Raw genomic sequence first — 22,722 nt, 5'->3', positions numbered from 1 at the left:
ATTCAACGATCATTATTATTGGCCAAAAAATCTTTATTTCCGTTTTGGTATATAATTCAGAGTCATTAGAACTAATTTGTTAATCATAATATTAATCAACCTTAGACTTTAAGTAATTAAATGAACGTTGTGTATTTTTTATTAACAAGGGTGTGAAACTTTATAAATTATTTTGTAGTGTTGTTTGATATGTCAAGTTGTATAGAATATCTGATGTTGTATCTTACAGTGCATAACACAATAGACATAAGAAATGGGTAATGAAAGTAAGAAATAGAAAAAGACAACGACAGGATCTGGAAAGAGAGAGAGAGAGAGAGAGAGAGAGAGAGAGAGAGAGAGAGAGAGAGAGAGAGAGAGAGAGAGAGAGAGAGAGAGAGAGAGAGAGAGAGAGAGAGAGAGAGAGAGAGAAAAATACGTTCATGACAAACTACGAATATTTCCACCGATAACGCAATATTAATACACAATAGACGTTATTGCAGAGGTAATAGAGGAGGTTGTATGCGGTTACTCGTTCATTGCTGTTAAATCATACTTTAAGATCATTTTACCTATAAACGTATCTAGCACTGGAAAATACAACGCTGCTTACAGAAGTGTAGAACTTTATTTCTCTGCCCAGCAAATTTAGTTTCGTATAAAGTTTCACAACAAACTAATTCTTTTCTGAGACATGTGCTTTTGCTTCCACAATATGCAAATTAAATTTGTATTATATCAGGTTTATAGGGTCTTAAACCTATGTGCTGTGGCTGCTCCCTGGGGTCCTGGCAGGGACCTGGAGCCGCTCTCTGGATCCTGGCGAGGACCTGGAGCCATTTCCTGGGTGCTGGAAAGGACCAGGAGCCACACCTCTACCCTGACTAGGGCCTTGAGCCTTCTCTGAACCTTGAACTGGGACTGCCAAGTGGTCCTTAGAGAGGACCTGAAACCGCCCTCTGAACACGACCATGTCCAGCTCTTCAGCCATCACTGGGGGTCGCCTCTTGGACCCTGGAAGACTCGTAGCTGCTCTCTGGATGCAAATTAATGCTGAAAACAGCTCTTAAAGTTCTGGAAGCCTCACCATTCTGGGACATTATCTGGAGTTTGGATTTCTCCCGAGACCCTTGTTAGGGTCCGTAGCCTCCCTGAGCTTTATTATATTTAATATTTATATAAAAATATAGTTTCCAGGTACTTTGACTGGTCGATAGAGCGACGACCTCACTTCTTGGAAGATCAGTATATATGGTTAAGAACCGTTCCTTCACTCAATCCCTAATCCCTAATCCCTAATCTTTGTCATAATATCGGTTTCAATTTATGCATAGACATAATGGCTTACCGTTTTCTTGTGATAATCTATTTATTCATTAAAAAAATGTGAAAGGTAGTGAATATAAAGCTGTTTACGTGGATCATTAATTAGCCCAGTTCACAATATACAAATCAAGAACTTAATTGGTGAGTATTAAACTATTAATGAAACTCTCTGATGTTAATGAATTAATAAAACCGCTTTCTCTAGTAAAGGATTTTTATCTATACATTTTTCCTATTTCTACCATAAATACTACTCATAGTGATTAAAAATCTGGGATCAAAACTAAATTTAGACCAATTAGTCTTGATAAGTACCATTCTTTAAAACATTTAATCAAATATAATTAGCAAGAAATTTTAATAGGTGCAATATATGGCTGAGAAGTTACCGTCTTAATTTCATTACAAATGAATCTATCTTGCAGTCATTTAGTCCAATAATTGAAATTCTTCAATTGGACTAAATGTTAGCTAATAAATATTTGAAAAGTCTTGCTTACAGCATTTTTTCTTCATAATTTAAATTTCCGGTGATTGAAGTTAAATGGGAAATTATGTCAATTATTTCCATTAAAGACTTATTGACAAATACGGGAGTATGGAGACACAATTAGTGTAATATAAATTGTAATCAATTTCGGCTATCAATATTTTTTTATTGCAAGAATAGAATCAAGTCATTAAACAGGTAAATATTCAGTTATTCGTCAAGACCATTTTATGTAAATATGGCCTGAAAAATTGTATTTTTAGAATTAAAATTTCTCTACCTCCCCTGAAGCACACATGATTAAAGAACAAAAGGTTTCAATTTAGGCAATTAGTTTTTTTTAATGACCTCTTGAAGTAACTAACCGAGCTGGTAATTAAGACAGTTTTCTATTTGCATAATTTATTACCATAAGCTTTGTCCGCCAGTTTTGGGTTAAAATTATGCAGCCAGTGTCGATAGCAATGAAATCAAGCGTTGAAAAGTTTACTTTACATATTAATATAAAAATTACAATTTTAAAATAATGGTATTTAATACTTTCAATATTCCATTTGCAAATTTTCTGAGTGAATTACGGTATCTACAAAGTGAAGTGAAGTGAAGTGAAGTGAAGTGAAGTGAAGTGAAGTGGTATCTGCAAAGTGAAATGAAGTGAAGTGGTATCTGCAAAGTGAAGTGAAGTGAAGTGGTATTTACAAATGGTGCTAAAACTGACAGGAAAAATCTAAATATAGTCTAACGACTGCAAGATGAAGCTTAGTAATTACACAAGATACCAATTTACCAACACGTCTTCTTATGATCAAGTATCCTATTTGCCTATTTATCGAACACTTATACTTAGATTTCTAGGCTTAAGATCCACACTGATTATAATAGCTAGATTTCTGTCACAAGTAGATTTGCAATTTAAACATTGTGCAACTGATGCCCGATAGCTCTATTATCATTCCTAATTCTTAGTAGAACCCTGCAATAATTGTCATCAATAAATGGCACATCAAATCAACTTTCTTATATGGAACTAAATATTCAAGATGGAACCTATGTGCAATATAAACATGACTAATCCGTCCTTGTCAACCAACGCCAAATGCCCGTTAATCCACCCTCAATCCCTTCCCCCAGTTTATGAAGAAAACGCTAGCACACTATTCAACTCACCACGTCCTCACACTAGGGTGGTTAAAGCAGCGGCCGTTCTCCCCAGACGCATTCATGAATTTTCACATACTGTATATAAACAATTGGTTTGTTCTCATATATAAATTAATATTTTTATGCATAAAAATTCTATATATAGTTAGGAGTAAGTTAGGTTTGGAGTTTAGGTTCTGTTGGCGATTATTTGATTTTGAAGTACGTGGGTGAAGCATTTATATCAACCCGTCCTCGACTCAAGTCCATTACATCCAGCGGTCGACCCAACAGATGCATTGATAAATTTTCACACACTGTTCACTCAAAACGGGAATTTTCTCAAAAATAAATTAATATTATAATATATTTGCATATTGTGCATATATAGGCTTAGGTTAGTTAGGTGTTTAGGTTCTGTTGGCGATTATTTGTATTTGTAGCACGTGGGTGAAGCTTTTACAGCGATGTTGTTCGAACAAAAGTCGCCAGTGAAGCACTTGTTCCGGAAGTGTTCGAACGTCATCAGTTGTGAGTCGTGTGTAAACCGTTTATCAATCATAAACAGAGGGGTTGGTGGGTGCATGGCATCACTTTTGGGTCTTTGCTTAGAGGACGGGCTGCTTATAGAATTGTGGTTCGGACAGAGGACGTGAGCGAAGTACTTGTTTCAGAAGTGTTCGGTCATCATCAGTTGTGAGTCGTGTGTAAACCGCTTTTTATTCATAAACACTGGGTTTGGCGGCTGGATTAACGCCCTTGGATCTTTGTTTGTGAGGAAGGGCTGGTTCCAGCAGCCCGCAACCAAATTCAGCTCATCCTCGCATACAAAGATCCAAGCTCTTTAATCCAGCCGCCAAACCCTCTGTTTATGAATAAAAAGCGGTTTACACACAACTCACAACTGATGACTTCCGAACACTTCTGGAACAAGTGCTTCGCCCGCCAAACACACACCGAAATTTCGACGTTGGTTCAATGTTCGAACAAGTGTGAACAACTCCTAACCAGTTATAACAACGAATATAGCAAGTTGTAACAACGTTCTAATAAGTCATAATTACCTTAAGCCAAGATGTAACAACTTTATTACAAGTTGTAAAAAGCGGAAAATAGAGAGAGTTTCGGTTTGTGTTTCCAGGGGGTTCACGTCCTCTCTCCGAACCACGAAACTATAAATGCTTCACCCACGTAGTTCAAAATGAAATAATCGCCAACAGAACCTAAACACATAACCTAACCTACGCCTAACTATACATATAATTTTATTGTATAATAATATTAATTTATATATGAGGCCGAAGCAGTTTTTAATACAAAGCATGTTAAAATTGATGAATGCAGCTGGGGAGGAGGGCCGCTGCTTTAACCAGCCTAGTGTGAGGACGGGTTGCCAGATTAAGGCCGCAGGTCCCGACACCGTTCAGTATACTTCATTAACACTAGTTTAGTAGATATAAGCACTCTTCGTGGTTTTCCTTCTCTCAGTTCCAAGTTACATTTCCAGCATTGGTCGAGTTACCATTGTTATGCGTGTGATGAAAACAAACTGTAAACTGGAACAGTTCCCCGCATCATCGCTTTTCATGACTGTTCATATAACAGTTACAGCCTCGTATGTCGTCAATGATAGAATTTGTGCAGACGTAAATGGCGCCGGCGAGGATTTCTGCCCAGTTAAGCGCAGTGGGTGTAGACTCCTGTCCTCGTCCCCCACACTTCGACCATGGCCGTGTTCTTCCCCCACACTCCGACCATGGCCTTGTTCTTCCCCCACACTCCGACCATGGCCTTGTTCTTCCCCCACACTCCGACCATGGCCTTGTTCTTCCCTCACACTCCGACCATGGCCTTGTTCTTCCCTCACACTCCGACCATGGCCTTGTTCTTCCCTCACACTCCGACCATGACCTTGTTCTTCCCTCACACTCCGACCATGGCCTTGTTCTTCCCTCACACTCCGACCATGGCCTTGTTCTTCCCTCACACTCCGACCATGGCCTTGTTCTTCCCTCACACTCCGACCATGACCTTGTTCTCCCCCCCCCACACTCCGACCATGACCTTGTTCTCCCCCCCCCCACACTCCGACCATGACCTTGTTCTTCCCTCACACACCGACCATGGCCTTGTTCTTCCCTCACACTCCGACCATGGCCTTGTTTTTCCCTCACACTCCGACCATGGCCTTGTTCTTTTCCCCACACTCCGACCGTGGCCTTGTTCTTCCTCCCACACTCCGACCATGGCCTTGTTCTTCCTCCCACACTCCGACCATGGCCTTGTTCTTCCCCCACACCCCGACCATGGCCTTGTTCTTCCTCCCACACCCCGAACATGGCCTTGTTCTTCCTCCCACACCCCGAACATGGCCTTGTTCTTCCTCCCACACCCCGAACATGGCCTTGTTCTTCCCCCACACTCCGACCATGGCCTTGTTCTTCCTCCCACACCCCGACCATGGCCTTGTTCTTCCTCCCACACCCCGACCATGGCCTTGTTCTTCCCCCACACCCCGACCATGGCCTTGTTCTTCCCACACACCCCGACCATGGCCTTGTTCTTCCCTCACACTCCGACCATGGCCTTGTTCTTCCCCCACACTCCGACCATGGCCTTGTTCTTCCATCACACCCCGACAATGGCCTTGTTCTTCCCCCACACCCCGACCATGGCCTTGTTCTTCCTCCCACACTCTGGTCATGGCATTGTTCTTCCCCCACACCCCGACCATGGCCTTGTTCTTCCCCCACACTCCGACCATGGCCTTGTTCTTCCCCCACACCCAGACCATGGCCTTGTTCTTCCCCCACACCCCGACCATGGCCTTGTTCTTCCTCCCACACTCTGGCCATGACCTTGTTCTTCCCCCACAATCCGACCATGGCCTTGTTCTTCCCTCACACTCCGACCATGGCCTTGTTCTTCCCTCACACTCCGACCATGGCCTTGTTCTTCCCTCACACTCCGACCATGGCCTTGTTCTTCCCTCACACTCCGTCCATGGCCTTGTTCTTCCCCCACACTCCGACCATGGCCTTGTTCTTCCCTCACACTCCGACCATGACCTTGTTCTCCCCCCCACACTCCGACCATGACCTTGTTCTCCCCCCCCCCACACTCCGACCATGACCTTGTTCTTCCCTCACACTCCGACCATGGCCTTGTTCTTCCCTCACACTCCGACCATGGCCTTGTTTTTCCCTCACACTCCGACCATGACCTTGTTCTTTTCCCCACACTCCGACCGTGGCCTTGTTCTTCCTCCCACACTCCGACCATGGCCTTGTTCTTCCTCCCACACTCCGACCATGGCCTTGTTCTTCCCCCACACCCCGACCATGGCCTTGTTCTTCCTCCCACACCCCGAACATGGCCTTGTTCTTCCTCCCACACCCCGAACATGGCCTTGTTCTTCCTCCCACACCCCGAACATGGCCTTGTTCTTCCCCCACACTCCGACCATGGCCTTGTTCTTCCTCCCACACCCCGACCATGGCCTTGTTCTTCCTCCCACACCCCGACCATGGCCTTGTTCTTCCCCCACACCCCGACCATGGCCTTGTTCTTCCCACACACCCCGACCATGGCCTTGTTCTTCCCTCACACTCCGACCATGGCCTTGTTCTTCCCCCACACTCCGACCATGGCCTTGTTCTTCCATCACACCCCGACAATGGCCTTGTTCTTCCCCCACACCCCGACCATGGCCTTGTTCTTCCTCCCACACTCTGGTCATGGCATTGTTCTTCCCCCACACCCCGACCATGGCCTTGTTCTTCCCCCACACTCCGACCATGGCCTTGTTCTTCCCCCACACCCAGACCATGGCCTTGTTTTTCCCCCACACCCCGACCATGGCCTTGTTCTTCCTCCCACACTCTGGCCATGACCTTGTTCTTCCCCCACAATCCGACCATGGCCTTGTTCTTCCCTCACACTCCGACCATGGCCTTGTTCTTCCCTCACACTCCGACCATGGCCTTCTTCTTCCCTCACACTCCGACCATGGACTTGTTCTTCCCTCACACTCCGTCCATGGCCTTGTTCTTCCCCCACACTCCGACCATGGCCTTGTTCTTCCATCACACTCCGACCATAGCCTTGTTCTCCCCTCCTCACACTCCGACCATGGCCTTGTTCTCTCCCCACACTCCGACCATGGCCTTGTTCTTCCCCCACACTCCGACCATGGCCTTGTTCTCCCCCCACACTCCGACCATGGCCTTGTTCTTCCATCACACTCCGACCATGGCCGTGTTCTCCCCCACACTCCGACCATGGCCTTGTTCTCCCCCCCCTCACACTCCGACCATGGCCTTGTTCTCCCCCCACACTCCGACCATGGCCTTGTTCTTCCCCCACACTCCGACCATGGCCGTGTTCTCCCCCACACTCCGACCATGGCCGTGTTCTCCCCCCACACCCCGACCATAGCCTTGTTCTTCCTCCCACACTCCGACCATGGCCTTGTTCTCCCCCCACACTCCGACCATGGCCTTGTTCTTCCCCCACACTCCGACCATGGCCGTGTTCTCCCCCACACTCCGACCATGGCCGTGTTCTCCCCTCACACCCCGACCATGGCCTTGTTCTTCCTCCCACACTCCGACCATGGCCTTGTTCTTCCTCCCACAGCCCGACCATGGCCTTGTTCTTCCCCCACACCCCGACTATGGCCTTGTTCTCCCCCCACAATCCGACCATGGCCTTGTTCTTCCCTCACACTCCGACCATGGCCTTGTTCTTCCCTCACACTCCGACCATGGCCTTGTTCTTCCCTCACACTCCGACCATGACCTTGTTCTTCCCCCACACTCCGACCATGGCCTTGTTCTTCCATCACACCCCGACCATGGCCTTGTTCTTCCCCCACACCCCGACCATGGCCTTGTTCTTCCTCCCACACTCTGGCCATGGCCTTGTTCTTTCCCCACACCCAGATCATGGCCTTGTTCTTCCCCCACACCCCGACCATGGCTTTGTTCTTCCTCCCACACTCTGGCCATGGCCTTGTTCTTCCCCCACACCCCGACCATGGCCTTGTTCTTCCCCCACACTCCGACCACGGCCTTGTTCTCCCCCCACAATCCGACCATGGCCTTGTTCTTCCCTCACACTCCGACCATGGCCTTGTTCTTCCCTCACACTCCGACCATGGCCTTGTTCTTCCCTCACACTCCGACCATGGCCTTCTTCTTCCCTCACACTCCGACCATGGACTTGTTCTTCCCTCACACTCCGTCCATGGCCTTGTTCTTCCCCCACACTCCGACCATGGCCTTGTTCTTCCATCACACTCCGACCATAGCCTTGTTCTCCCCTCCTCACACTCCGACCATGGCCTTGTTCTCTCCCCACACTCCGACCATGGCCTTGTTCTTCCCCCACACTCCGACCATGGCCTTGATCTCCCCCCACACTCCGACCATGGCCTTGTTCTTCCATCACACTCCGACCATGGCCGTGTTCTCCCCCACACTCCGACCATGGCCTTGTTCTCCCCCCCCTCACACTCCGACCATGGCCTTGTTCTCCCCCCACACTCCGACCATGGCCTTGTTCTTCCCCCACACTCCGACCATGGCCGTGTTCTCCCCCACACTCCGACCATGGCCGTGTTCTCCCCCCACACCCCGACCATAGCCTTGTTCTTCCTCCCACACTCCGACCATGGCCTTGTTCTCCCCCCACACTCCGACCATGGCCTTGTTCTTCCCCCACACTCCGACCATGGCCGTGTTCTCCCCCACACTCCGACCATGGCCGTGTTCTCCCCTCACACCCCGACCATGGCCTTGTTCTTCCTCCCACACTCCGACCATGGCCTTGTTCTTCCTCCCACAGCCCGACCATGGCCTTGTTCTTCCCCCACACCCCGACTATGGCCTTGTTCTCCCCCCACAATCCGACCATGGCCTTGTTCTTCCCTCACACTCCGACCATGGCCTTGTTCTTCCCTCACACTCCGACCATGGCCTTGTTCTTCCCTCACACTCCGACCATGACCTTGTTCTTCCCCCACACTCCGACCATGGCCTTGTTCTTCCATCACACCCCGACCATGGCCTTGTTCTTCCCCCACACCCCGACCATGGCCTTGTTCTTCCTCCCACACTCTGGCCATGGCCTTGTTCTTTCCCCACACCCAGATCATGGCCTTGTTCTTCCCCCACACCCCGACCATGGCCTTGTTCTTCCTCCCACACTCTGGCCATGGCCTTGTTCTTCCCCCACACCCCGACCATGGCCTTGTTCTTCCCCCACACTCCGACCACGGCCTTGTTCTCCCCCCACAATCCGACCATGGCCTTGTTCTTCCCTCACACTCCGACCATGGCCTTGTTCTTCCCTCACACTCCGACCATGGCCTTGTTCTTCCCTCACACTCCGACCATGGCCTTGTTCTTCCCCCACACTCTGACCATGGCCTTGTTCTTCCCTCGCACTCCGACCATGGCCTTGTTCTGCCCCCACACTCCGACCATGGCCTTGTTCTTCCATCACACTCCGACCATGGCCTTGTTCTCCCCCCTCACACTCCGACCATGGCCTTGTTCTCCCCCCACACTCCGATCAAGGCCTTGTTCTTCCCCCACACTCCGACCATGGCCTTGTTCTCCCCCCCACACTCCGACCATGGCCTTGTTCTTCCATCACACTCCGACCATGGCCGTGTTCTCCCCCACACTCCGACCATGGCCTTGTTCTCCCCCCCTCACAATCCGACCATGGCCTTGTTCTCCCCCCACACTCCGACCATGGCCTTGTTCTTCCCCCACACTCCGACCATGGCCGTGTTCTATCCCACACTCCGACCATGGCCGTGTTCTCCCCCCACACCCCGACCATGGCCTTGTTCTTCCTCCCACACTCCGACCATGGCCTTGTTCTCCCCCCACACTCCGACCATGGCCTTGTTCTTCCCCCACACCCCGACCATGGCTTTGTTCTTCCATCACACTCCGACCATGGCCTTGTTCTTCCATCACACTCCGACCATGGCCTTGTTCTTCCATCACACTCCGACAATGGCCTTGTTCTTCCCCCACACTCCGACCATGGCCTTGTTCTTCCATCACACTCCGACCATGGCCTTGTTCTTCCTCCCACACCCCGACCATGGCCTTGTTCTTCCTCCCACACCCCGACCATGGCCTTGTTCTTCCCCCACACCCCGACCATGGCCTTGTTCTTCCCCCACACCCCGACCATGGGCTTGTTCTTCCTCCCACACCCCGACCATGGCCTTGTTCTTCCTCCCACACCCCGACCATGGCCTTGTTCTTCCTCCCACACCCCGACCATGGCCTTGTTCTTCCCCTTCACCCTGACCATGGCCTTGTTCTTCCCCCACACCCCGACCATGGCCTTGTTCTCCCCCCACAATCCGACCATGGCCTTATTCTTCCCTCACACTCCGACCATGGCCTTGTACTTCCCTCACACTCCGACCATGGCCTTGTTCTTCCCTCACACTCCAACCATGGCCTTGTTCTTCCCCCACACTCCGACCATGGCCTTGTTCTTCCATCACACCCCGACCATGGCCTTGTTCTTCCCCCACACCCCGACCATGGCATTGTTCTTCCTCCCACACTCTGGCCATGGCCTTGTTCTTCCCCCACACCTCGACCATGGCCTGGTTCTTCCCCAACACTCCGACCATGGCCTTGTTCTTCCCCCACACCCAGACCATGGCCTTGTTCTTCCCCCACACCCACACCAGGGCCTTGTTCTTCCTCCCACACTCTGGCCATGGCCTTGTTCTTCCCCCACACCCCGACCATGGCCTTGTTCTTCCCCCACACTCCGACCATATCCTTGTTCTACCCCCACAATCCGACCATGGCCTTGTTCTTCCCTCACACTCCGACCATTGCCTTGTTCTTCCCTCACACTCCGACCATGGCCTTGTTCTTCCCTCACACTCCGACCATGGCCTTGTTCTTCCCCCACACTCCGACCATGGCCTTGTTCTTCCATCACACTCCGACCATGGCCTTGTTCTCCCCCCTCACACTCCGACCATGGCCTTGTTCTCCCCCCACACTCCTACCATGGCCTTGTTCTTCCCCCACACTCCGACCATGGCCTTGTTCTCCCCCACACTCCGACCATGGCCTTGTTCTTCCGTCACACTCCGACCATGGCCGTGTTCTCCCCCACACTCCGACCATGGCCTTGTTCTCCCCCCCTCACACTCCGACCATGGCCTTGTTCTCCCCCCACACTCCGACCATGGCCTTGTTCTTCCCCCACACTCCGACCACGGCCGTGTTTTCCCCCCACACCCCGACCATGGCCTTGTTCTTCCTCCCACACTCCGACCATGGCCTTGTTCTCTCCCCGCACTCCGATTATGGCCTTGTTCTTCCCCCACACTCCGACAATGGCCGTGTTCTCCCCCACACTCCGACCATGGCCGTGTTCTCCCCCCACACCCCGACCATGGCCTTGTTCTTCCTCCCACACTCCGACCATGGCCTTGTTCTTTCTCCTACACTCCGACCATGGCCTTGTTCTTCCATCACACTCCGACCATGGCCTTGTTCTTCCCCCACACTCCGACCATGGCCTTGTTCTTCCATCACACTCCGACCATGGCCTTGTTCTCCCCCCACACTCCGACCATGGCCTTGTTCTCCCCCCACACTCCGACCATGGCCTTGTTCTCCCCCCACACCCCGACCATGGCCTTGTTCTTCCTCCCACACCCCGACCATGGCCTTGTTCTCCCCCCACACTCCAACCATGGCCTTGTTCTTCCATCACACTCCGACCATGGCCTTGTTCTTCCATCACACTCCGACCATGGCCTTGTTTTTCCCCCACACCCCGACCATGGCCTTGTTCTTCCATCACACTCCGACCATGGCCTTGTTCTTCCTCCACACTCCGACCATGGCCTTGTTCTTCCATCACACTCCGACCATGGCCTTGTTCTTCCCCCACACTCCGACCATGGCCTTGTTCTTCCATCACACTCCGACCATGGCCTTGTTCTTCCATCACACTCCGACCATGGCCTTGTTCTCCCCCCACACTCCGACCATGGCCTTGTTCTTCCCCCACACTCCGACCATGGCCTTGTTCTTCCATCACACTCCGACCATGGCCTTGTTCTCCCCCCACACTCCGACCATGGCCTTGTTCTCCCCCCACACTCCGACCATGGCCTTGTTCTCCCCCCCACACCCCGACCATGGCCTTGTTCTTCCTCCCACACCCCGACCATGGCCTTGTTCTCCCCCCACACTCCAACCATGGCCTTGTTCTTCCATCACACTCCGACCATGGCCTTGTTCTTCCATCACACTCCGACCATGGCCTTGTTCTTCCCCCACACTCCGACCATGGCCTTGTTCTCCCCCCACACCCCGACCATGGCCTTGTTCTTCCTCCCACACCCCGACCATGGCCTTGTTCTCCCCCCACACTCCAACCATGGCCTTGTTCTTCCATCACACTCCGACCATGGCCTTGTTCTTCCATCACACTCCGACCATGGCCTTGTTCTTCCCCCACACCCCGACCATGGCCTTGTTCTTCCATCACACTCCGACCATGGCCTTGTTCTTCCTCCACACTCCGACCATGGCCTTGTTCTTCCTCCACACTCCGACCATGGCCTTGTTCTTCCATCACACTCCGACCATGGCCTTGTTCTTCCCCCACACTCCGACCATGGCCTTGTTCTTCCATCACACTCCGACCATGGCCTTGTTCTTCCATCACACTCCGACCATGGCCTTGTTCTCCCCCCCCCACTCCGACCATGGCCTTGTTCTTCCCCCACACTCCGACCATGGCCTTGTTCTTCCATCACACTCCGACCATGGCCTTGTTCTCCCCCCACACTCCGACCATGGCCTTGTTCTCCCCCCACACCCCGACCATGGCCTTGTTCTTCCTCCCACACCCCGACCATGGCCTTGTTCTCCCCCCACACTCCAACCATGGCCTTGTTCTTCCATCACACTCCGACCATGGCCTTGTTCTTCCATCACACTCCGACCATGGCCTTGTTCTTCCCCCACACTCCGACCATGGCCTTGTTCTCCCCCCACACCCCGACCATGGCCTTGTTCTTCCTCCCACACCCCGACCATGGCCTTGTTCTCCCCCCACACTCCAACCATGGCCTTGTTCTTCCATCACACTCCGACCATGGCCTTGTTCTTCCATCACACTCCGACCATGGCCTTGTTCTTCCCCCACACCCCGACCATGGCCTTGTTCTTCCATCACACTCCGACCATGGCCTTGTTCTTCCTCCACACTCCGACCATGGCCTTGTTCTTCCATCACACTCCGACCATGGCCTTGTTCTTCCCCCACACTCCGACCATGGCCTTGTTCTTCCATCACACTCCGACCATGGCCTTGTTCTTCCATCACACTCCGACCATGGCCTTGTTCTTCCCCCACACCCCGACCATGGCCTTGTTCTTCCATCACACTCCGACCATGGCCTTGTTCTTCCTCCACACTCCGACCATGGCCTTGTTCTTCCATCACACTTCGACCATGGCCTTGTTCTTCCCCCACACTCCGACCATGGCCTTGTTCTTCCATCACACTCCGACCATGGCCTTGTTCTTCCATCACACTCCGACCATGGCCTTGTTCTCCCCCCCCCCACTCCGACCATGGCCTTGTTCTTCCCCCACACTCCGACCATGGCCTTGTTCTTCCATCACACTCCGACCATGGCCTTGTTCTCCCCCCACACTCCGACCATGGCCTTGTTATCCCCCCACACTCCGACCATGGGCTTGTTCTCCCCCCACACCCCGACCATGGCCTTGTTCTCCCCCCACACTCCAACCATGGCCTTGTTCTTCCATCACACTCCGACCATGGCCTTGTTCTTCCATCACACTCCGACCATGGCCTTGTTCTTCCCCCACACCCCGACCATGGCCTTGTTCTTCCCTCACACTCCGACCATGGCCTTGTTCTTCCTCCACACTCCGACCATGGCCTTGTTCTTCCATCACACTCCGACCATGGCCTTGTTCTTCTCCCACACTCCGACCATGGCCTTGTTCTTCCCCCACACTCCGACCATGACCTTGTTCTTCCCTCACACTCCGACCATGGCCGTGTTCTTCCCCCACACTCCGACCATGGCCGTGTTCTTCCCCCACACTCCGACCATGGCCTTGTTCTTCCCCCACACTCCGACCATGGCCTTGTTCTTCCCCCACACTCCGACCATGGCCTAACAGCTTCCTCGCTTCATGGTGTCCGAATCCCACTTTTATTACCAACTTCTAGCATCAAGAAACATATTCTTATCTTCCCTTGCTGCTTTGAAATCAGCAAAAGGCTAAAACTAACTTACTTGCGGGGGAATAACTGACGAATAACACAGTTAGGAGGACGAGTCAACACAATGGTGGCGTGTAGGAGCATTGTATCCCTGTCTCTAATCCTTATCAGCCAGACCGGCAACTTCAGTATTGCTAATACAATTAATTATCGGAAATGGAGAAGGCGAACTTAAACTCTCTTGGTGATATCGAGGGCTTACACAGTACTTAATTATCATATTACGGAGGTCTAGTGCGTCTTGAAATTTATGCACAATCGGGGATATATATAACTTTGACAACGAGAGAGAGTGTTCTGAGTGCGTCCTCATTAGTAGAACTCTCAGGACAATTGCAGAAGACCATTGTTGCCTGATAATTGAAACTTATATATGAATTGTGGAGTGTGTTGATTGATATGAATGGTGGGTATGTTTTGACGGGGTGTAGCGTGATAATTGTGATATGATTGGGTGTGATGGGTTTTTACGTGAAAAAATTTAGATTATGGTTTGATGTCATGATGGGTTGTGTTGATTTGTGAGATATTTTTCGTAGTATTGATGTGTGGGGGTTGTGCTGTGTGGGGTTGTAATTTGTGTGGCTGTATATTGTGGGGTTGTGTTCCGTGGGGTTGTGCACTATTAGGGTGTACTTTGTGGAGTTGTATTTTGCAGGGTTGCAATTTGTGGGGTTGAACCTTGCGGGGGTTGTATTTTGTAGAGTTATGTGGTGACCTGTGATACATGAAGCTGTGTTGTGCAGTACGGGTTAGAGTAAGGTAAAGCGTGATGATGTGTGGTTGTACAAGGCATAAAACACAAGTCCAAACAGTAGTATATACTGTTTGGACTTGTGTTTTATGGTTGTGGGTTGTTGTGGTTGTGTGGTGCTGTGTTACACTGTATTCTGTGGTGTGGTGACGAGCGGTGTGATTCTCGTGGTGTTGTGTGCTGCTCAGATGATGTGTGCTGGTGTTGCATGGTCGGGTGTGTTGTGGTGTAGTGTGGGTTTTGTTATGTTATGATGTTGTATTGTGTGTCATGTTTTTCAGTGTGGTGTTGCACAGTGGTGCTGGGTAGTGTTACATAGTTATGTTCCGTATTGTTGCTTGGGAATTTTTCGAATAATATTTCCGCATGTTAAGCATGTTAGAATATGGAAATTATGTTTAATTCAGCCAATATAACAAAGAATGTTATTTTTCACAAGAATAAGCTTGACAGATGCTGGCCAACAGGTTAACGACCAGACCGCTGGTAACGTCATTAGTAAGTGTAATGGGACCACGATATCCAATTGGTCGTCAGAAGGCAATTAGCGAAAGATGAAAGCAATCAGAAAGGTCAGGGACAGGTTCCTGTCATCACCCCACAATAATATGGTCAGAAAGGTCCCAGGAATGTGTGTCACTAGATTCAAAGTATTACTTTTTTATTGAAATTTGAACTATGAATTTTATTTTTCAATATTTTTCAGAATCCACTAGAATATCTTTGCTTGGATAAAAGTAAATTAATGACATTTTCTTCTGCTTCCTAGAGCACAAAGATCTTATAAAGAATTAATTTTTCATAGACTGTATATGCTAATAATTTTTTTAAGATGTTATAATGAAATCCGAAACGAATCCTATCATGTTTTCTCCAAGAGAAGACGAATTATTGAGACTGATGCATGGCTACCTTGAGGTGTTTTCGGGGCTTAGCGTCCCCACGGCCCGGTCGTCGACCAGGCCTCCTCGTTGCTGGACTGGTCAACCAGGCTGTTGGACGCGGCTGCTCGCAGCCTGACGTGTGAATCACAGCCTGGTTGATTAGGCTGTGATCCAGTCTGTTGACTCAGTGGACTGGTGCATGGCTGAGTGACATTTGTTCCAAACACACAAATATGTTGCCAGGATTATTATTTAGCGGGAAAAATCACTGAATTGATGAACGAGACACAAGATATGAGTTCATAAAAAATATTAAAAGAATCCACAAAGTTTTCGTAATTACCAATTGTCTAGAAAATAAATAATGATGAATTATATATTAAAATAATCAGACTATTTAACAGTATCTGTTCCCTCCCTTCCCAAAACTCATATTAAACTTTACGCTACTGATCACTCTTGAAATATTATTTACCAATTGGTTTACAACTAGGTGCCAAATTACTGCTGAGTTAACAGGGGAGAATAGTCAAGAGATTTTGAGACAGAGGGAGAGACAGAGATAAAGATAGGATGACATTAATTCAAAGATAAAGACATTAATACCAAGGGGAGGACACAGACACAAACATGGAAGCAGGAAGAAGACACAGAAGCCACTGGAGAAAGCACATACAATCCCAGATGCCAGAGGCTTAATAGTAACTAGACAAAACTGTGTGTAAAACTCCACTCTGACAGATTGTCTCACGCTGAGGTGGAACTGCCGCCACTGTCTCTTCTTAATTAACCAAGCTTTTGTTGGGAACTTTTTAAAGCTATTTTTATTATTTGTTTGTGTAGTTTTTACCCACAGGGCCTGGGAAGATGAAGTGTTTTCTTTTGCTAACAATGCTGCAGCTTAAGGAATGAAAGCAGTTCTCGGAAAAAGTTTCAGCAAAAGATCCTGTTCGTGTTTGGGAAAATGTGAAAAGAAGATGGCTAACTTTTGCCCGGCAGCGTATGAATGCTGGTGTAATATTTAAGTTTAGTTCAGTGTTGAGTACTGGTTTTGGGTTTAGTTTTGGCTAAGAGCAACCGAAGCTGCTCCATAGTTATATTAGAATAAGATTGACCTGAGAATGATCGAATGGATTTGCAAGAAGGGAGAATAATATATAAATAACGAGAAATAATTTCGTGTCAAAATAAATACCAGCTTCCATAGAGGTATTCCTTGGAAGAGTGAAAGAAACCCTCAAGAAGAGACTGACAAATATTGAGGTAACAGAATAAAATATTAGTGATGCAAGTTCCACCACTAAAATTAGAGGAAATTTGTACATTTTCAGATGTTGAAACATTCATTAATAACAATAGTAATGATGAGACTTCAAAAGTAGGCTGGACAGACTGCATATCTTGACTGGCGAGGGATTTTGAACAGTTCTACATACAACAATATTATACAAGTTGAGAAGAAGGAGGGAATGGGTAGAAACAGAATACATATTAAGTTTGATAACAATTAAATATGACGAAGACAAGCTCCAGAGTGGGATCAAGAAATGGCTACTGGATTTCAATACCTGCAAATGTAGAATGATGAAATGGGGACAAGGGTCCCAAGAGGACAGTAACCATAAAAGGGAACCACCAACGAGAAACAACTAAGGAAAGCGACCTTAGAGCAGACATAACATATTTTTATCCCGTACTCAAATATAACTGGTTTAACATCAGCCGAATGCTCTGAATTGGCGGTTATTATAACAAACATTTGAAACTTCAATTAGAAATTAACTGAAACTAGTATATAACCTACATGAGACCACTCCTAGAATATGCAGCGCCGTCATAAAGTTCACAAAATGAGGTACGAAGAAATAGTGAAAGAGTTGCATTTAGCTTAGGTAGAAAAGAGGAGAGAAATGCTAGTAATTTCAAATGACAAACTGACAGGATGGAAGAGCAGGTTATCTTCACAATGAATATTACAAAAACTAGAGAAAATAAATGGAGGCAAGAACCATACAGATGCGAAAGAAAGCATTTTCTAAACGTAGTAGGTTATGATAAACAATTTACGTCAATAGTCTTTGCATTGAGTAACCGGATGGTCAAAATGAGGTGTAAAAGATCTAAATCTCGATCCTACACATACATAGATCAGCATAAATATTTGTTGTCTGTCTACTAACCCATCATCTATTGTAAACATATAATCATTCAAGAGCGCTGAAAAAGATTCATGTTAAATCATCTTTTTCAGAAACTCTCTGCTGAAGTGAAAGAGAATGTATTTGCCTCTAGAGATAAAAGTCAGCATAAAGCAGACTTTTTGACCCGTCAGTATATATTAATAACCCTTACACGCACACACGTTTTTTGCTAAGAAATTTTGCGCCACTCTTTCCCTTCGAAATCAAGAGTAAGAGCTACAAAACTCCGGCGCTACAGAGGGACCCGTATTTAATCTGCTCAATTTTTGTCTGTCGCTAGTTGACCAGAGAGCGGGCGTGCGCGCCGGGCGTGCGCGCCGGGCGTGCGCGCCCCTCCGTTTTTTATATAAATTTTTGATGTCTCGAAAACAAGTGGAATGTGAATCCTTTGAAATATTGGTAGCTATACGCTCCTCTGTTGGTATTTTTAAATTCTTGCTTTTTCGTATTTTTGGGCCTAGTCTAGGAGTGTGTGTGTGTGTGTGTGTGTGTGTGTGTGTGTGTGTGTGTGTGTGTGTGTGTGTGTGTGTGTGTGTGTGTGTGTGTGTGTGTGTGTGTGTGTGTGTGTGTGCTCACCTAGTTGTGCTTGCGGGGGTTGAGCTCTGCTCTTTCGCTTCGCCTCTCAACTGTCAACCAATCAACTGTTACTAACTACTATTTCCCATCTTTCCCCCCCCCCCCACACCCAGGAAGCAGCCCGTAACAGCTGTCTAACTCCCAGGTACCTATTTACTGCTAGGTAAGAAGAACATCAGGGTGAAAGAAACTCTACCCATTTGTCTCTGCCGGCGGCGGGAAGCGAACCCGGGCCACAGGATTACGAGTCCCGCGCGTTGTCCACTCAGCTACCAGACCTCCCTGTGTGTGTACTCACCTAATTGTACTCACCTAATTGTGCTTGCGGGGGTTGAGCTCTGGCTCTTTGGTCCCGCCTCTCAACCGTGTGTGTGTGTGTGTGTGTGTGTGAGTGTGTATCTACCCTCCTCTTCACCACCATCTGTATCTTCCTCACATTCTAATAATAAAATTTCCTCTACCTATAATCACCAAAACCAAAATTTCTATTCCTAGACACCACCCAAACAGTATTAACAATGATTACACCGCGGTAATAAAATATGGCTGCCATCACAATGAATAATGTTGCAGTTCAATGTGTCCAATATTATGCATAAATAAAAAAAGTTCCCCCCACGCCATATGGGACGCAACATCAATCATCAGCTATTCACGGCGGCTCGACAAATAACGCACAACCAGAAAAAATGGAGCCAAAAGTTAAAGCGCTCTTGTGTGTGTGTGGATATAGCATGAGAATTTTATATACTTATGTAAATAAATGTGTATGGCGCAGAGTAAGGCTTGAAACGGATGATGGAGAGGCGTCATACTGCTTGGTGTAGGGAGGGCTGGAACCAGGTGTGGGTGGAACCAGGTGTGGGTGGAACCAGGTGTGGGTGGAACCAGGTGTGGCTGGAACCAGGTGTGGCTGGAACCAGGTGTGGCTGGAACCAGGTGTGGGTGGAACCAGGAGTGGTTGGAACCAGGATTGGCTGGAACCAGGTGTGGCTGGAACCAGGAGTGGCTGGAACCAGGTGTGACTGGAACCAGGAGTGGCTGGAACCAGGTGTGGCTGATGCCAGGTGTGGCTGGAACCAGGAGTGGCTGGAACCAGGTGTGGCTGGAACCAGGTGTGGCTGGAACCAGGTGTGACTGGAACCAGGTGTGGCCAAAGTCATGTGTGATGACTCGAGACAAAATTTTGGCTATAGGAAAAAAAAATTATGGGATAAAATTCTTTATATTTTTGTATTTACAGATATACTAAAAAAACATCAACAATTATTTGAATAATTACAATTATCTTTATTGTAAACATTATTATTATTAAATATTTAATTATAATGTTATAATAAAGTAAATATTTTTTGTTATTAATATCATTTTGTGTTAAAATTATTATTATTAATTTGTTTCACCCATATTTCATTGTTGCAAGTGGCAAAGGTGCTTACGTTGCAAGTGGCAAAGGTGCTTACGTTGCAAGTGGCAAAGGTGCTTACGTTGCATGTGGCAGATTTATTATTATTAACATCTTTATTAACAAAAATGAATAACAATTTTGCCTAATCTGAGTAGTTCAATTAGGTCTTATTAGAGTGAGGACAATGCTTGTATTCGCTGTCACGCAGGACTGAGGGCCATGCACCCTCAGAGGCCCCTTTAGGTAAACTCAATACTGGTCCTTCATATACTTAAATAAAGAAGTCTTAGTACTTCAAATGTATTGAGTTTCATATTGTATTATATTCCCTTTATTTACAAGATGTTTGATTTGCTGAAGTATTTGATGATTGCGATTGTCAAAATAATTTTGAAACGAACTCCACAATTCTATGCAATTTGAATAGTTCGAGCTCTAAAACTGCCCTGTGTGTGCACTCAAACATGCACATGTTTGAGTGTGTGTGTGTGTGGGGGGGGGGGGTTATTTATTGATAGATGAGAGGCGGGCCGAAAGAGCCAGAGCTCAACCCCTACAAGCACAACTAGGTCTATACGTTCCCTGGGGAGACATGAGGACGACATACAAGAATCTGTGAGAAAATGACGAAGTGAGCAACCTGTCCACAGGGAGTCGAATCGCTCAAGGGAATGGATTGGAAACGACAACGTAATTTGTGCTGTTATCTACTCTCTACCCATGGTTAGGTTAGGTTAAGGTTACTTTAGGGTAATGTTCGGTTAGGGTAAGATTACCTTAAGTTATGGAAAGGTTTGGTTTCATTACGTTTGGTTACGTTAATACGATGTATTATTGATGACGATGTGAAATATGGATATCGAAAAACCAATTCAATGTGCCCTCGAATTTCGTTTACAGAAAATAACATTTCCTAAAGAAAATGTATTTACACTTTTTATATTTTAAACTAACGATTTCTATTACAATAAAGTTATAACTTGAGAATAATCTCTGTTTAAGACAAAGGTTCATTTCCCAGTTCATATGTATACTATTACTGGAACTGTAATATGATTTCAGACCATCATAAATATCTAGATAAAGGTACACGTGGTTTAAGGTGCAGGGGAGTGTCGTTTTTCATGGTAATAAATTTGGTCTGAGGATGGGCTGAAGTGAGACACGAACAGTGGTAACGGCTTACTCTTGAGTTGACCAGACCACACACTAGAAGGTGAAGGGACGACGACGTTTCGGTCCGTCCTGGACCATTCTCAAGTCGATCAATCTCAATCGACTTGAGAATGGTCCAGGACGGACCGAACGTCGTCGTCCCTTCCCTTTCTAGTGTGTGGTCTGGTCAACTTACTTTAGCCACGTTATTGTGACTCATCGCCTGCTTACTCTTGAGGCTGCAAGCACATCTTGAAGAGGGTATACACATATATATACAAACACCTAAATGTATACACAACAAACATTTATATATACATTTATTTTGAACTTAGTTTTTGTGAAGTATGAGGTCGATCAGAGCACGAACACAGACAAATGGAAGTGTATGATAAATGAGGCTATGGGCAAGAGGCTGGTAGTGATGGATGTACTTGACCACGAGACTTACCCGACCACCCTCCACTAACGACCACCCTTCCCACACGACCACCGGCCCAACACGACCACCCTCCCCACACGACCACCCTCACCCACACGACCACCCTCACCACACGACCACACCTCACACCTCCTACAGGACCACACGACCTTTCTTCAACGTGTCCTCAGGGAGGAGATAAGCTCAAGGGAATTGATTGGGAACGGCTATATAATTAGTGCTATTGTCTACTCTATCCATAGTTAATTTAAGGTTATTTTAGGTTAAGGTGTGATTAGGTTTCATTTTATTTGGTTACATTAATATGATATCAACAATAATGTGAAATATGGAATTTTAAAACTATTTCAGTATGTCCGAAAATTCCACATTCTACAGAGAAAACGTTTTTAGCATAAATTTTCTTATATTTTAAACTAACCATTTATAATACAATACCGTTATAACTTGAGAAAAATCTGTTTAAAACAAAGGTTCATTTACCAGTTTACTATAGACTATTACTGCAACCACAATATGCTTGCAAGGGAAGGGAAGTGTTGAAGGGAAGTGATGTTTCTCATGGTAATGGATATATCCATGGGTGGATATGCTGTGAGGAAGGGCTTCCATCTCTACACGACACCTCCCCTACACGACCACCTCCCCTACACGACACCACCACCTACACGACCACCTCCCCTAGACGACACCATCACCTACACGACACCACCACCTACACGACACCACCACCTACACGACACCACCACCTACACGACCACCTCCCCTACACGACACCACCACCTACACGACACCACCACCTACACGACCACCTCCCCTACACGACACCACCACCTACACGACCACCTCCCCTACACGACACCACCACCTACACGACCACCTCCCCTACACGACACCACCACCTACACGACACCACCACCTACACGACCACCTCCCCTACACGACACCACCACCTACACGACCACCTCCCCTACACGACACCACCACCTACACGACCACCTCCCCTACACGACACCACCACCTACAC

General features: G+C 47.8%; 1 protein-coding gene across 1 annotated transcript in view; it reads right to left on the bottom strand.

Moving 5' to 3' along the window:
• Positions 1 to 742: 742 nt before the first annotated feature.
• The window catches only part of LOC138363182 (uncharacterized), a 127,255-nt gene continuing 105,275 nt past the window's right edge, over positions 743 to 22,722 (bottom strand). Inside the window, exon 3 of the mRNA XM_069322175.1 lies at positions 743 to 1,018. Within this exon, the coding sequence (XP_069178276.1) occupies positions 743 to 1,018 (276 nt within the window). The remainder of the gene's footprint in view (positions 1,019 to 22,722) is intronic.

The sequence above is a fragment of the Procambarus clarkii genome, chromosome 10, assembly GCF_040958095.1.
Source record: "Procambarus clarkii isolate CNS0578487 chromosome 10, FALCON_Pclarkii_2.0, whole genome shotgun sequence".
In the NCBI taxonomy this organism is placed as follows: domain Eukaryota; kingdom Metazoa; phylum Arthropoda; class Malacostraca; order Decapoda; family Cambaridae; genus Procambarus; species Procambarus clarkii.
This window is presented reverse-complemented; position numbering and strand designations above follow the sequence as displayed.